This window comes from Urocitellus parryii, chromosome 11, assembly GCF_045843805.1.
Source record: "Urocitellus parryii isolate mUroPar1 chromosome 11, mUroPar1.hap1, whole genome shotgun sequence".
NCBI lineage: Eukaryota > Metazoa > Chordata > Mammalia > Rodentia > Sciuridae > Urocitellus > Urocitellus parryii.
The window spans coordinates 125,272,497-125,286,657 of record NC_135541.1 but is presented as its reverse complement, the minus strand read 5'-3'; the positions used below and the strand labels follow the sequence as shown (position 1 = coordinate 125,286,657).

At 40.5% G+C, this 14,161-nt stretch overlaps 1 protein-coding gene across 2 annotated transcripts in view; it reads left to right on the top strand.

Moving 5' to 3' along the window:
* Nucleotides 1–13,447, top strand: part of Gpr89a (G protein-coupled receptor 89A) — a 40,805-nt gene extending 27,358 nt beyond the window's left edge. For both annotated transcript variants that reach the window (XM_077791093.1, XM_077791094.1), the window contains 6 exons: nucleotides 1,798–1,886; nucleotides 3,281–3,373; nucleotides 9,956–10,051; nucleotides 11,858–11,947; nucleotides 12,764–12,829; nucleotides 12,927–13,447. In XM_077791093.1, coding sequence (XP_077647219.1) covers nucleotides 1,798–1,886; nucleotides 3,281–3,373; nucleotides 9,956–10,051; nucleotides 11,858–11,947; nucleotides 12,764–12,829; nucleotides 12,927–13,133 — 641 coding nt within the window. In that variant the 3' untranslated portion in view covers nucleotides 13,134–13,447. The remainder of the gene's footprint in view (nucleotides 1–1,797; nucleotides 1,887–3,280; nucleotides 3,374–9,955; nucleotides 10,052–11,857; nucleotides 11,948–12,763; nucleotides 12,830–12,926) is intronic.
* The last annotated feature ends 714 nt before the right edge of the window (nucleotides 13,448–14,161 follow it).

The window sequence follows — 14,161 nt, the reverse complement described above, 5'->3', positions numbered from 1 at the left end:
CATCTTTCCAACACCCACATAAGATCATAAAATCATTATCTTTTTTTTTTTTTTTAAATATTTATTTTTCACTTTTCGGCGGACACAACATCTTTGTATGTGGTGCTGAGGATCGAACCCGGGCCGCACGCATGCCAGGCGAGTGCGCTACTGCTTGAGCCACATCCCCAGCCCAAAATCATTATCTTTGAGCTGAAAGAGTCCTAAAAAGTCAGTCTTTCCATGTTACAAATGAGAAAATAGACCCAGAGAGGTTAAGTCACAGTGTTTGTGGCAAAATTAGGAACAGAACCGCGGTCTCCTCTTCATAGTTCTTTCCACGACATTTCACTCCCCAACTCTGAAACCCACCTCAGACATGACGGCTCTCTTCTTTAGTAAACTTCTGGTTTAAAAGAAAATCAAGGTGATTAAGTTAATAGATTGGTCTAGCCCAGCTGGTTACGGTGTTGAACTAATTCCCAAATTCAGTAACCAAATCCCTCCGTGACCCCCAGGCCATGTAGCCGTGGGGGCCTGAGTCTGAAATCACAACTTCCTGTTTCCTTCCTTGGCCTAGGGAAGAACAAATTCCCTTTGCCTTCAACTGGAGAAGAATGAAGTATGTTGCTATAAATCATGATATAACCTGGTGTCAGGTGCAGATAATATCAAGGAAGAATAAAAAGAAATGCAAGATGCTTATGGCTGAGAAAGAAAAAGAATTATTTTAATCAGGAAACATTCATGTCTTCTTTTTTCAAGAAGAGTGCTACGTGATACGCTAATGAGTAGGATATAATCTTCCTCCTAGTCATGGTGGAACACATCACTAGTAACCTGTTGTTTAGTGGCCTGGGCCTTGCCCATAGCGGCCACCACTGAGGATGGACCTGAAGGGCCATTGTGGATGTCAGTAATAGTGGGGAAAGTCGCCAGGGAGGGAAGATCTGGTTAAGTGGAGGTTTGTATGTTAAAGGTACTGTCTACTATTTTCATTACTCAAAACTCTAAAAGCCAAAAGTGTAGGTTGAAGCTATTTCAGTGATAAGTCCCAGGGTGATCTAACCTCTCGGAGCTTGTGACCTCAGTGAGGAAAGTAGTGACACTGTCCACTGAGTTCTTGGAAAATAGCTCAGCTTGGTGGGAAGAAGAGGCCACGGAGTGAGGGGCCATGGGGTGAGGGGCCACGGAGTGGGGCCACAGAGTGAGGGGCCATGGGGTGAGGCCATGGAGTGGGGCCACAGAGTAAGGCCATTGTGAGGGGCCATGGGGTGAGGGGCCACAGAGTGAGGCAGGCCTCACTTTGCATCCACGGCTGTTAGTGCGGTGGCTTGAGCGAGCCAGGGACCTCCGAGTTTCACTTTCCTTATCTGCAGAATGGATAACACAGGATTGTTGGGAAATAAAAGATAACATCTGAAAGAACTAAACCCCAGCCTCAGTTTTTGTTCCTTTCCCAAACATCATTGGGATGTATTATATTTATTGAGATCATGCTTATTATAGATATTATTATTATGCAGGCCTTTGAGCCTTCAAAGATTATATTTGACGTAATTTAATAGACTAAAAAAGAAAAACAAACCATCTGCTAAGACACTTGAGCTGGGAGAGACTGAGCAGCAGTCCTTGGTGATTTTCAAGGTGGAGAAGCTTTACACACCTCTGCCAGAGGCTGGAAAAATGCTGTGAAGTACAGGAAACTCAAAATACAGATGATTCCTGGCTTTAGAAAAAATCAGAAGCAAATGCTTTCTTCATTGCTATTTTTTGAAATTTCTCTGTGATTTAAACCTTGATGCCCGTTTGTGCCAGATCTTACTCTTGTTCAACAGGAAGTGGATGCTTTGGAAGAACTAAGCAGGCAGCTTTTTCTGGAAACAGCTGATCTATATGCTACCAAGGTACAGAGCAAGGAGACTGCAGGGTGGTTTTTACCAATATGATGGTAAAACTGACCTGGAAAGACTAAAGAGCAGGCTGCGCTTGTAGCTCAAGGAGGAGCACTCGCCTAGCACGTGTGAGGCCCTGGGTTTGATCCTCAGCACCACATAGAAGTAAATATATAAAATAAAGGTATTCTGTCCACCTACACCTAAACATTAAAAAAAAAAACAGACTAAATAACTTTATAGTATTCTCTATGACGAAGCAATGCAAGGAACCCCAGCTTCATTATAAGATTGGAGCATTAGGATGAGTGGTGACTTAACGAGGTCTTTCCTGTCACTGCACAAGTCCTTAATGGAACACTTTCAATAATAGAACATGGAGGGACAGTCAGAGGAGGCTTTTCAACATCTAGGGAGATGGCATGTACCACTTCCTACTGAGCCAGGATCAAGATGGCAGCTCCTCTGTTTCTTTTTTCTTTTCTTTTTTTTAATTTATTTTTTAGTTGTAGGTTAACACAATACTTTTATTTTGTTGTGTTTGTTTTTACGTGGTGCTGAGGATCAAGCCCAGTGCTTCACACATGAGAGACAAGCTCTGTGCCACTGAGCCCCAGCACCAGCCCACTCCTCTATTTCTTTTTATTCCCTGATAAGTTAGTTATAAGAATAGTAGAAGCCAGGCACAGTGGTGCACGCTTGTAATCCCAGCAGGTCAGGAGGCTGAGGCAGGACGATCACAAGTTCAGAACCAGGCTCAGTAAAAGCAAGGCACTAAGCAACTCAGTGAGACCCTGTCTCTAATAAAAGTGCAAAATAAGGCTGGGGTGGGGCCCAGTGGGCGAGTGCCCCTGAGTTCAATCCCTGGTACCAAAAAAAAGGAAACAGTAGATGCCTATCTGCTGGGGCACAGACCCAGATCAAAAGGCCTAACTGCAAGGGGTGACTTCCCTGTGTATACCCAAAACGCAGTATGATCCAAACGTGCAGAATCTTTTAAGGTTTCAAACTGTTTTAATCCTTTTTGAGGGTGAGTGCACAGGGGTAGTCATGAAGGGTAGAGGTTAACTAACATAGGCTTTAGAGACAGACCTGACCCTACTCACCAAATTGACCAGGGCAAGTTATTTAACCTCTCAGACTCGATTTTCTCATCTGTAAAATGAAGATAATAGAAATACTCTTCAGAAGATTAATGTAGACAATGCATATGAGATATTTGTCCCAGTCTCTGGCTTAGAGTAAACATTCAATAAACGTTGGCCACTACTGCGACTGTCATTTTAATATGATTACCATGGGAGTTTGGGACTCAGCTTGAACAGTGGTTCATGGAGGGGTTCTCTTGTTGAAAATACGTTTACATTTGCTGAGACTAACCATGTTTTGTGTTTGGTTTTCCTCAGGAGAGAATAGAATACTCCAAAACTTTCAAGGGAAAATATTTCAATTTTCTGGGTTACTTTTTCTCTATTTACTGTGTTTGGAAAATTTTCATGGTAAGTATATTGTTTTTAACTGTAAGAGTTGGGTGATTTTTCCCTGAAAATGGCAGAAAAAGAAGACAGATTTGATTGATACATTTGAGTTCAATTCCAAATTCAATTGAGTTGACAGAGAGAGTGACCTTTCGTATCTCCAAGCCTCCCCTTTTCCCCCCTCTCCTATTTAGAGGACGTAGAAATGGAGGCTGCATTTTTCTTCTGTCAGAAATCATTAGTTGGGCTTACAGTATGAGACACATGAGTTGATTTAAAAGTTTCTTATTTCACACTCTGCTTTTCATATTACCCATGAACACATGACTGTGTATAACCTCAACTCCTAGTTTCACCTCAGAATAGAAGCCACTTGGAACAGGTGTGGTGGCACACACTTGGAATCCCAGTGGCTTGGGAGGCTGAGGCAGGAGGATCAAGAGTTCAAAGCCAACCTCAGCAATAGTGAGGTGCTAAGCAACTCAGTGAGACCCTGTCTCTAAATAAAATACAAAATAGGGCTGGGGGTGTGGCTCAGTGGTCGAGTGCCCCTGGGTTCAATCCCCGGTACCAAAACACAAAAAAGAAGCCACTTGGGGTTGGGGAGTTAGCTCAGTGGCAGAGCACTTGCCTAACACACACAAGGCCCTTAAAAAAAAAAAAAAAAATGGAGACCACTTTTCCTTTTCAGTAATCTATACCTAAAAACTTAAGTTCAAAATAAATTCTAAAATATTTACTTCTGTAGATGTATTCATCTTTTGGGCTTACCACTCTTATTCTTGTGTGATTCTCCCTGTTTTATTGTCTGTGCATTTTATGTACGTTTGTTTGTCTTTACTTCTGACTCATCTGTGGGTATTCATGCATTTCAATGTGACCGTAGAAAAGGCTGATTTGACTTTCTAGTTTGGTGACCTTCCTACTGGAGCTGTGTTTGCACAAAGAGGAGCTTTGTCAGCTTGTTAGTTAATTTTGACCAGTATGGATGAATGAGGGATTTTGAACTTCATGGATCTAATGTTACAATAAATTGAAGTCAGTAACACTCAGATGATATTTAGAATCTTGATCCCTTCAATGAGAAACGATGCATAAAGTAGGATGTTCAGTTAACAAAGCCTCTAAAAGAATGTTTCTTGAGATGCAGCCTATAGGAGAGCATGTCATTTATTAACAGTTTTTCCTAGAGTTATATAATTGACCTACAATAACCTGAACCTGTTTAAAGTACACAGTTTGCTGAGTTCCTGACATTTGTACCTGTGCAGCAGCGGCCATCACCACACTCCATCATGTTCAGCTTTCCTCCTGCCCCTTCGTAATGCCTCTCTTCACACTCCCCGTTCCCAGTCAAGAACTGATCTGCTTTGTGTCGTCATATATTGATTTATATTTTTTAGATTTTTATATAAATGTGATCCTATGTGTCTTTATTCTATCTTGCTTATTTTACTCAGCATGATTATTGAAGTTTCACGTGGTAATGTAATTTCTTTCTTTTTATTGCTGAGTAGTATTCCACAGTTTATTTATCAATTCACCTAGTAGTGGATATTTGTTCCCAGTCAGGGATATTACAAATAAAGTTGGCTGTGAACTTGTGTCTAGACATGTGCTCACTTTTCTCTCAGATAAATAGGAGTAGAACGTCTGATTCATATGGCAAATGTGTGCCAAATTCTTCTCCAAAGATGGTACCAGTTTTGCTCCTACTTGCAGTATGTGGGAGTTTCCGTTGTTGTACACCCTCACCAACACTCCATCTGGTTGGCAGTTTCAGACATTCCAACAGATTTGGGGTCTTGATGCCTGTTTTGATTTACATTTTTCCTAACCCCTAATGATGTAGAGCTTCTTTTCATGTGTTTATTTACAAGCTGTATATTCTTTGGTGAAGTATCTTTTAGATGCTTTTGCCAATTTTTTAGTTAGATTGTTTATTTTTATTAGGTTTTTAGTTTTTTTATATATTCTGGAAATCTTTTATGAAATATGCACTTCCAAAAATTTACAAATATTTTTATCCTAATCAGAGACTTGACTTTTTATTCTCTTAGCAGTACCTACCCTACCTACCTACCTTTCTTTCTTTCTTTTCCTACTATAGATAGTGCTTCTTGGCATTGTATCTAAGAAATATTTGCCTAATCCAGAGTCACAAAGATATTTTTCATGCTTTTTTAGAAATTTTAAATTTTTGCATTCTGGTCCATAACTCATCTTGAGTTAATTTTTGAAGTCGTATGGTATGAATCTACGTAAATTATTTGCATGTAGATTTCCAGTTATTCTAGCACTATTTGTTGAAAAGATTGTTTCTACATTCAGTCACCTATGCAGTTTTGTCAAAACACTAATTGAGCTGTTTGTATGCTCCTGTTATCTTCTGTTGGTATAGTTGTCCTTTGTCTGGATCACTGCTTTATAATAAGCCTGAAGTCAGAGGGTGGAAGTTATCCAACTTTGTTCTTTTTTCAAATTTGTTTTGGCTATTCTATGTCCTTTGCATTTGCAAATGAATTTTAGAATCAGCTTATTAGTTCTTACCAAAAAAATACCTTCTAAATCTGTATTGGGATCGTCGAATCTATAGATAGTTGAAGTGAGATCTTGACAGTATTGAGTCTTACAGTCCATGCACCCAGAGCCCTTCATGTACTCAGACCCGTGTGGTTGCTCTCAGCAGTGTTCAGTGGGTCTGGCACATCTTCTGTCAGGTTTCTCTGAGTATCTGACATTTCTGAAGCTATAGTAGGTGTGGTTGTTGTATCATTTCAGTTTGATTGTTACTAGTATATAGATATGACTCCATCTTACATATTGATCTTATATTCTGCAACCTTGGTAACATTCCGTGTTTTTTCTGGAAGTTTTTTCATAGATTTCGTAGACTTTTCTGCGTAGACGGTCAGCTCTTCTTCCTCTGTAATGTGATGGCTCCTGTTTCCTTTCTCTCTCACTTACTCTCTTCATTTCCTCCCATTGTCTTTACCTCCACCTCCGCCTCTCCTGTCTCCTTCCCCTTGCTCCTCCCCCTGCATCTCCTCAGCCTGACTGCATTGACCAGAACCGCCAGCCCTGAGTGGAGCAGAGGTTGAGGAGGAGTCGTCCTGCCTGGTCCCTCCTCGTCGGGAAGAGTATCCAGTCTTCCACCGTGAAACACCATGCATGCTGTTGGCTTTTATCAGCTCGAGGAGTTCCTTCTGTTCATGATTTGTTTAGTGCTATTAATCATGAAACAGTGTTGGATTTTGTCAGATGCCCCTTTCTGCATCTGTTGAGATATCATATGATTCTTGTTTTGTATTAAATTAACCTTGCACTTCTAGAATGAGTCTGACTGGTCATGATGAATCTCCTTTTTGTATTTTCTGGGATTCAACTTGCTAAAATTTTCTTAGGAATTTTTGCATCTCTCTTTATGTGGGATATCAGACTGTAGTTTTCTTATAATGTTTTTATTTGATTTTTAGTCAAAATATTACTGACCTTAGAGAACTAGTTGAGAAGTATTGCCTCCTCTTCTAATTAGAATGAAAGTTTTATGGAATGTTGTTATTTCTTCCTTTAAGGTTTCTTAGACTTGACATCTGGACCTAGAGTTTTCTTTGCAGGAAGATTTTCTTTAAAGATATAAGGTTTATTCAGTTATCTGTTTATTCCTAAGTGAGATCTTGCAGTTTGTGTCTTTCAAGTAATTTGTCCATTATTACTGAAATTGTATTTTATTGGCATAGTATTGCTCTTAATGTTCCCTAATTATCCTTTTGGTAGATATACAATCTATAGCAATGTAACCCCCTAGGGATTGAACCCAGAGGCACTTAACCACTGAGCCATCCCCCGCCCTTTTTATTTTTTATTCTTTGAGACAGGGTCTCACTTCTTTGCTTAGGACCTCGCTAAATTGGTGAGACTGGCTTTAAACTTGCACTCTTCCTTCCTCAGCCTCCTAAACTGCGGGGGTTACAGACATGCGCCACCAGGCCTGTTGAGATGTCACCCTTTTATTCTTTTACTGCATAACAGTTTTATTGAGCTATAATCCATACACAATTTACCCATTTAATGTACAATTCAGTACACATCATCACCATCCATTTTTTAATGTCTTCATCAAATCTGAAAGAAACCTTATACTCATTGGTTAAGTATTAGTATAGTGGAGCGAAAGATTAGCATACTCAGCATTTATAGCATTTTCACTCCTTTTGTGGCTTAATAGTGGTTGGTTGGTTGGTTGGTTTTTTCTGGTCAAATATGGAATCACTCCTTGTATGGATAACACCACATTTCATCCATCCACTCATTAGTTGATAACATGTGAGTTGTTTCTGCTTTGGACCACCATCAGTAATGCTCTTGTGAACACTCATGGGTAAGTTGTGTGCTGTTCATATTCTCCCATTTCTCTCACGTACATATCTGTGAATAGAATTGCTGTGTCATGTACTAACTATCTGTTTAACCTTTTGAAGACCTGCACGCAGTTTTACAAAATAGTGGCACCAGTTTACTTTCCTGACAGCAGTATATAAGTGTTCCAATTCTTCACATGGTCACCAACACTTGTTCCTCTCTGTTTCATTGTAGCCATCCTAGTGGGGGTGAAGTGGCCTCTCCTTGATGTTGGTGACTTGTGTCCTTCCTCCTTTGCCCTCCCCTTATCAGGCTAATAGAGGGTTATCGATGCATTGAATTTTTCAGAGAATCAGCTTTGGGGTTTCTTGATTTTTCTGTATTATTTTTCTGCTTTCTGTTTCATTGATTTCTGTTCTGCTCTTTGTTATTTTCTTCTGATTTGGGGTCATCTTTCTCTAATTTCTTAAAGTCGAAGCTAAGTTCATTGATTGGAGACCTTTTCTGATAAAGATGTCTCATTGCTATACATTTTTTATTATGTACCAGTTTAACAGCATCTCTCTAATGATGTATTCTTATTTTCATTCAGTTCATAATGCTTTCTAATTTCCCTTTTGGTTTCTTCTCTCAGGTTATTCAGTGTCTTTCAAATGACATTCTCTAATTGATTTCTATTTCAATTTTATATGGTCTAAGAACATTTTGTATAATTTAAATAGTTTAAAATTTATCAAGGCTTGTTTTATGACTCAGAATATAGTCAGCTGAGCTCAGCATGGTAAACATTCTGTGTGCGCTTGAGTAGAATGTGTTCTGCTCTTGTTGGCTAGAATGGCCTACAAATGTCAGGTCGGGGTGATTGATAGTATTTTTCAAGTTTTTTGTATTCTCACTGATATTCTGTCTATTTTATCAATTATTAAGAGAACAATTCCAGTATTTTGGATTTTGCTGTTTTTCTTTTTTTATTTCTGTCCGTTTTTGCTTCATGTATTTTGAAGTTTTATTGGGTATTTAAACATTTAGGATTATTATGTACCCTTTGTTGAAAAAGTGATCCTTTCATCAATATGAAATGACCCTTCTAAGACCTGGCAATACTTTCTGCTATGAAATCTGCTTTATCTGATAGTTAGATAGGTATTCTACCTTTCTTTTTGATTCATTTTGTTTTCCCATCCTTTTATTTTTAACCTATTTGTATCTTGCTATTAAAGAGGCTTTCTCATAGGCAACATATGCATTAGTTGGGTTGCTTTTTTATCCAGCCTGATAGTCTCTGCTGAACAGTCTCTTGGCATGTTTAAACCTGGGATTAGCAATCTGTAGCCCACAGTCAACCCAACTACTGCTTGCTTTTGTAAATTAGGCTTTATTGGAACGGAGCCAAGCCCATTCATTTATGTATTGTCTGTGGCTGTCCCACACAGTGGCTGGGTTTGCTGACCCATGAATTAGGCTGTTTACATTTAATGTGATTATTGGAGTGGTTAGGTTTAAAACTACCATGTTGCTATGTGTTTTTATTTGTTCCATCTGTTCTCCATCCCCCCTTTTTTTAAACTGCCACTTTTGTGATTAATTGAGTGATTTTCTTGATTCCATTTAATCTCGTTTGTTAGCTTGTTATAACTCCTTTTTATTTTAGTCTTTGCTCTTCAAGCATTCAAAAAATAACCACAGGGAATGAGAATTTCTTGGTTCTTTCACTGTGATTTTGTCTATCAGAATGTTACCTTTTTTGCTTCCAATAAATTAAAGTGTATATATGCAATAACTCTATATAAAAGAAACATGGAGTAGGTAGAGACTTTTATTTGCCTATGAGTAGTCAAAATAGATTTCCTATACATAAAGTAAGACTAGAATTGTGTTTTTTAGAAACATTAACCTATAAGATGTGTCATAGTGATTAATTCATCATCTTTTTTGTTTTTCAGTACTGGGGATTTAATCCAGGGGTGCTTTACCCAGCTCATCATCTTAAATCGCTTTTTTAAATAATGATCATTACGATGCGTTAATAGCTGGGTGCCATGGCACACACGTGATCACAGCCTCTCCGGAGACTAAGGCAGCCTCACCAACTTAGCACGGCCCTAAGCAACTTAGTGAGACCCTGTCTCAAAATGTAAAATTAAAAGGGCTGGAGACGCGGCTCAGTGGTTGACAGCCCCTGGGTTCAATTCCTGATACAAAAAAAAAAAAGCTCTAATGTAAAAGTTTGTGTCTCTGCAGGCAACCATCAACATTGTTTTTGATCGAGTTGGGAAAACGGATCCTGTCACAAGAGGCATTGAGATCACTGTGAATTACCTGGGGATTCAGTTTGATGTAAGAGTCATGTCAAGATCTTGGTCTGTCGGATTTCTTTGTTTTATCTGCTTTAACTTCACATTATTAAGATCCTAATGCTCATACTTCAGCCACTTGCTTCTACTTCTCTTCTTCTCCCTGTCCTTTATACAGGTTGGCCCAGTCACATGGCACATTTGTAAAGGCCATGGTCCTCTTTCTGAATGTAAAACCCTAAGTCGTGGCCGGCACCTGCTGTTGTTGTGGGTGCTCACTATTCCACAGCCCTCCTCTGCTTCTCTGTAGCCAGCTACCACTTGGCCAGTTTCTCCTCATCAAGATCCTTGTCTCTGTGATGCTTGATGAACTCTTCAAACTCACTTTTTATTTCACTGGTAGAAAATTAACTCCCAATTAGTGTTTCATGTTAGTAATGAAGTGATTTCTGCTGTAAGAAATTAATTAACGTGGCTGTCGGACTAAAGATGGTGTCACCTGTGCATGTTTTTGTTGTTGTTGTTTATGTTTTTGTAGCTGTAGATGGACAGATGCCTTTGTTTTTTGTTTTTTTTTTTTTATGTGGTGCTGAGGCTCAAACCCAGTGCCCCACACATGCTAGGCAAAGCGTCCTGCCCCTGAGCCCCAGCCCCCGCCCCGCCCCGCCCCGCCCCGCCCCATACTTGTGTTTGTTTGTTTGTTTTTAATTCATTCTACTTGTTTCGTAAAACCAGAGTCATAAACACGCTTTTGTCCCAGTTTAAGTTCAGTGTCTTTATTCATAGAAGAGTATATTTTACACTTGTGTGATTGGCCAGTAATTCAGACTGGTTAATACTTTTGGTAGTGAGACCGAGTCGTTGAGCTGCACTCTGGCGTCACGATGTGCCAGGCTTCTGTTTCAGCAGTGTGCCCCAGGCCCGAGGGTAGCTGGACAGGACAGGGATGAGCTGGAGCAGACTGAGCACCAGTCCTTGAGAAATAGCTCCAATGTGCACTGTTCTGACGATATGCCAGTGGGTCTCCTTTTTGCATGATCTTCTAAGTGTGCTTGGCTGTTACTGCATATTTGTTTTCCTTGTTTAAATTCTGTTCTGGGCTAGGTTTATAGAAATGTTTTTCCCGACATTACTTACTCGCTGTGTACGTATTCCATCTGTAATTCATCTGTGTCCTCCGTATTTCATGATGGTAAACAACAGGCTTTTTAAATGTTAGTAACAGCAGCTCTCTCTCACGCACTTTTTAGAACTGAGTCAAGCAATGCAGAAGGATGAAAAGATGTCATCATGGGATTCAAACGAAGTTCAGTTATTTCCTAAAGCATAGCTGAAAATGCCTATAAGTTCTTTTAATTTAAACAGATTCTTTGAAGTTTTGTTTGATTAGAGGGCTATCATTCATAGATGTTAAAAACATCAAGCTCCTGTTCATTTCCTTTCGTTTATTTATTTATTTTGATATTTATTTTTTAGTTATAGGTGGACACAATACCTTTACTTATTTTTATGTGGTGCCGAGGATGGAACCCAGTGCCTCCCACATCCTAGGCGAGTGCTCTGCCTCTGAGCCACCACCCGGCCAGTTATCTTTATCACTTTTTGTTCTTGCTTTCTTCTGTCCTTAAGATGTGATTCAGCCACAGTTTAGATACCCACTGCAGTCTCCCTGTGTTTTACTTAACACTTACTTGCCTTCTTCCCTCCCTTTTAAAAGAAGGAGCGGGTGGGGGTCAGGGCCTAATGACGTTCTCTCTCAGAGTCATAAGTGATCAAAATATCTTAGTTCTTAACCTCTCTCTGAACAGAGATTTAACCCATATTTTTTTTCCTCCTGTTATGGTGGCAGGTGAAGTTCTGGTCCCAACACATCTCCTTCATTCTGGTTGGAATAATCATTGTCACATCCATCAGAGGATTGCTGATCACTCTTACCAAGGTATATTGTATCACAGTATCAAAGGGTATTTATTTAACTGTGGCACCATGAAATAATGATACCTAATGATTTCTGCCTTCTGAAATCTGAATAGTATGAATTGCTGTATAAATTGATGACAGTATATGACATCATATACCAAGTGCAGGTAAGTCCCAAGGTAGTAGAATAAGGGTCTGTTTGTTTACTTATATGTCACTGTTATTAATAATGGAACTTAGCACATGGTAGGTGTTTGGCAGATACTTGGAATAAATGAATGAGATATTTGAGGTCAGAATAATTATGAGAATCATTTATAAAGAAGATATGGAAGTAGGGAAGCAGAATGTTGTGCTGTTTCCTGGTCCACATAGGAGGGCTTCATGGAGATAAAAGAGGGGGCTCCTCTGATAGCATGTGTGGGGATCTCACCGTCCTGCTAGGAGCGCAGTGTCAGTGAGTGAAGAGAAGAGGCTGGGTCAGGACAGGATCTCCAGGCTTCTAGCCTGATTTGGGAAAGAGCTATGGAGCCTATTAATAAATGCAGATGTCTGTTTTAATGTTTTGTAGGGATATTAAGGTCGGACACATCACAGAGTTCTAAAGTTTGATAGCATAGGAATCCTCTCAAATATTTTATCACTTAAAACCACCAACTACCTCAAAGGGGAAACTTGAGTTTCTAAGTCTCTTCTTCACAGCCCTCGTCTTCTGAACGTTCTGTGTAGGAGTGTGGCCTGAAGAGACACTGCTCAGAGGTCAACACCTCCCTGACAGTTCATAACAGCAGTTAGCACAACTGCAACCTGTTCCTCTTCCTCCCTCTCTTCACAGTTCTTCTACGCCATCTCCAGCAGTAAATCCTCCAATGTCATTGTCCTGCTGTTGGCACAGATAATGGTAAGTGTCATGGATAAGCTGGATGTTCACAGCTTCTCCTGACCTGTCCCTCAGTGCGGTCCAAGTGAAGCCTGGACTAATTGGTCTGGTGTTTCAGGGGATGTACTTTGTGTCCTCTGTGCTGCTGATCCGAATGAGCATGCCTCTGCAGTACCGCACCATCATCACTGAAGTCCTCGGGGAGCTGCAGTTCAACTTCTACCACCGGTGGTTTGACGTCATCTTCCTGGTCAGTGCCCTGTCCAGCATACTCTTCCTCTATTTGGCTCACAAACAGGCACCAGAGAAGCATATGACACCTTGAGCTTGTTAAGACTCTGAGAAGCAGTGGTGACAGTTTCCTAAGGGGAAAAACAACGGAGGGGACCAGCACCTAATGTTTTTAAACAAACAAAATGCCGTGGGAGGCTCTTTCTACCTCCAGCATATGCCTTCCTCCTCAGATGATGCTGTGCTCCTAAGTGGCCGAGCTAACACACAGGGAGAGCGGGCGGGGCAGAGGGAACTGTGGCAGAGCTGTCGACGGCAGCCGGCCAGGCACAGCCGTGTTTTCCGTCAAGGTTCACATGGAGAAGGTGATGGCTTTCTCTTGAGATGGTCATTAAAATCCAAGATTTTAACACTTTGGCCTGAGATTCCCTTTATCAGTCGCAGCTGGTGTTGTGTTTGTGCGATCTCATGTGAGTTAGCATCCCTCCCTCCTCCCCCAGCCCCTGCTGTATTGAAATAACCAAGAGTTCATCTGTTTTCTGGGGAAAAGATTAGTAGACAACTGAACGAGATTCTACCAAGAGAGACTTCAGGTTATGTTGCCATTTTTTTAATACTTTTTTAGTTGTAGATGGACACAATAGCTTTATTTATTTTTATGTGGTGCTGAGGATCGAATTCAGTGCCTCACACGTGCCAGATGAGTGCGCTACCACTGAGCTATAACCCCAGCCCTATGTTGTTATCTTGATTTCTTTTAAAATTAATAGTAAGAGTGAGCCGGGCCCAGTGGTGCTCGCCTCTGTAATCCCTGCGGCTTGAGAGGCTGAGGCAGGAGGATCATGAGTTCAAAGCCAGCCTCAGCAACTTTGAGCAAAGTGCTAAGCAACTCAGTGAGACCTGGTCTCTAAAATACAAAAAAATAAGTGGGGATGTGGCTCAGTGGTTGAGTGTCCCCGAATCAATCGCCGGTACTCCCAAAAAAGAAGAGTCAGTACCCTACATTGAACTCAGGATGATGTATCCCATGTCTTCCTTTTATTTGCCCCTCATGGTGTGAGGTAAAACAAGGAACTGCAGTAGTCACTTTCATATCCTAGGACTCCAGTTCTTTAAAGGTAG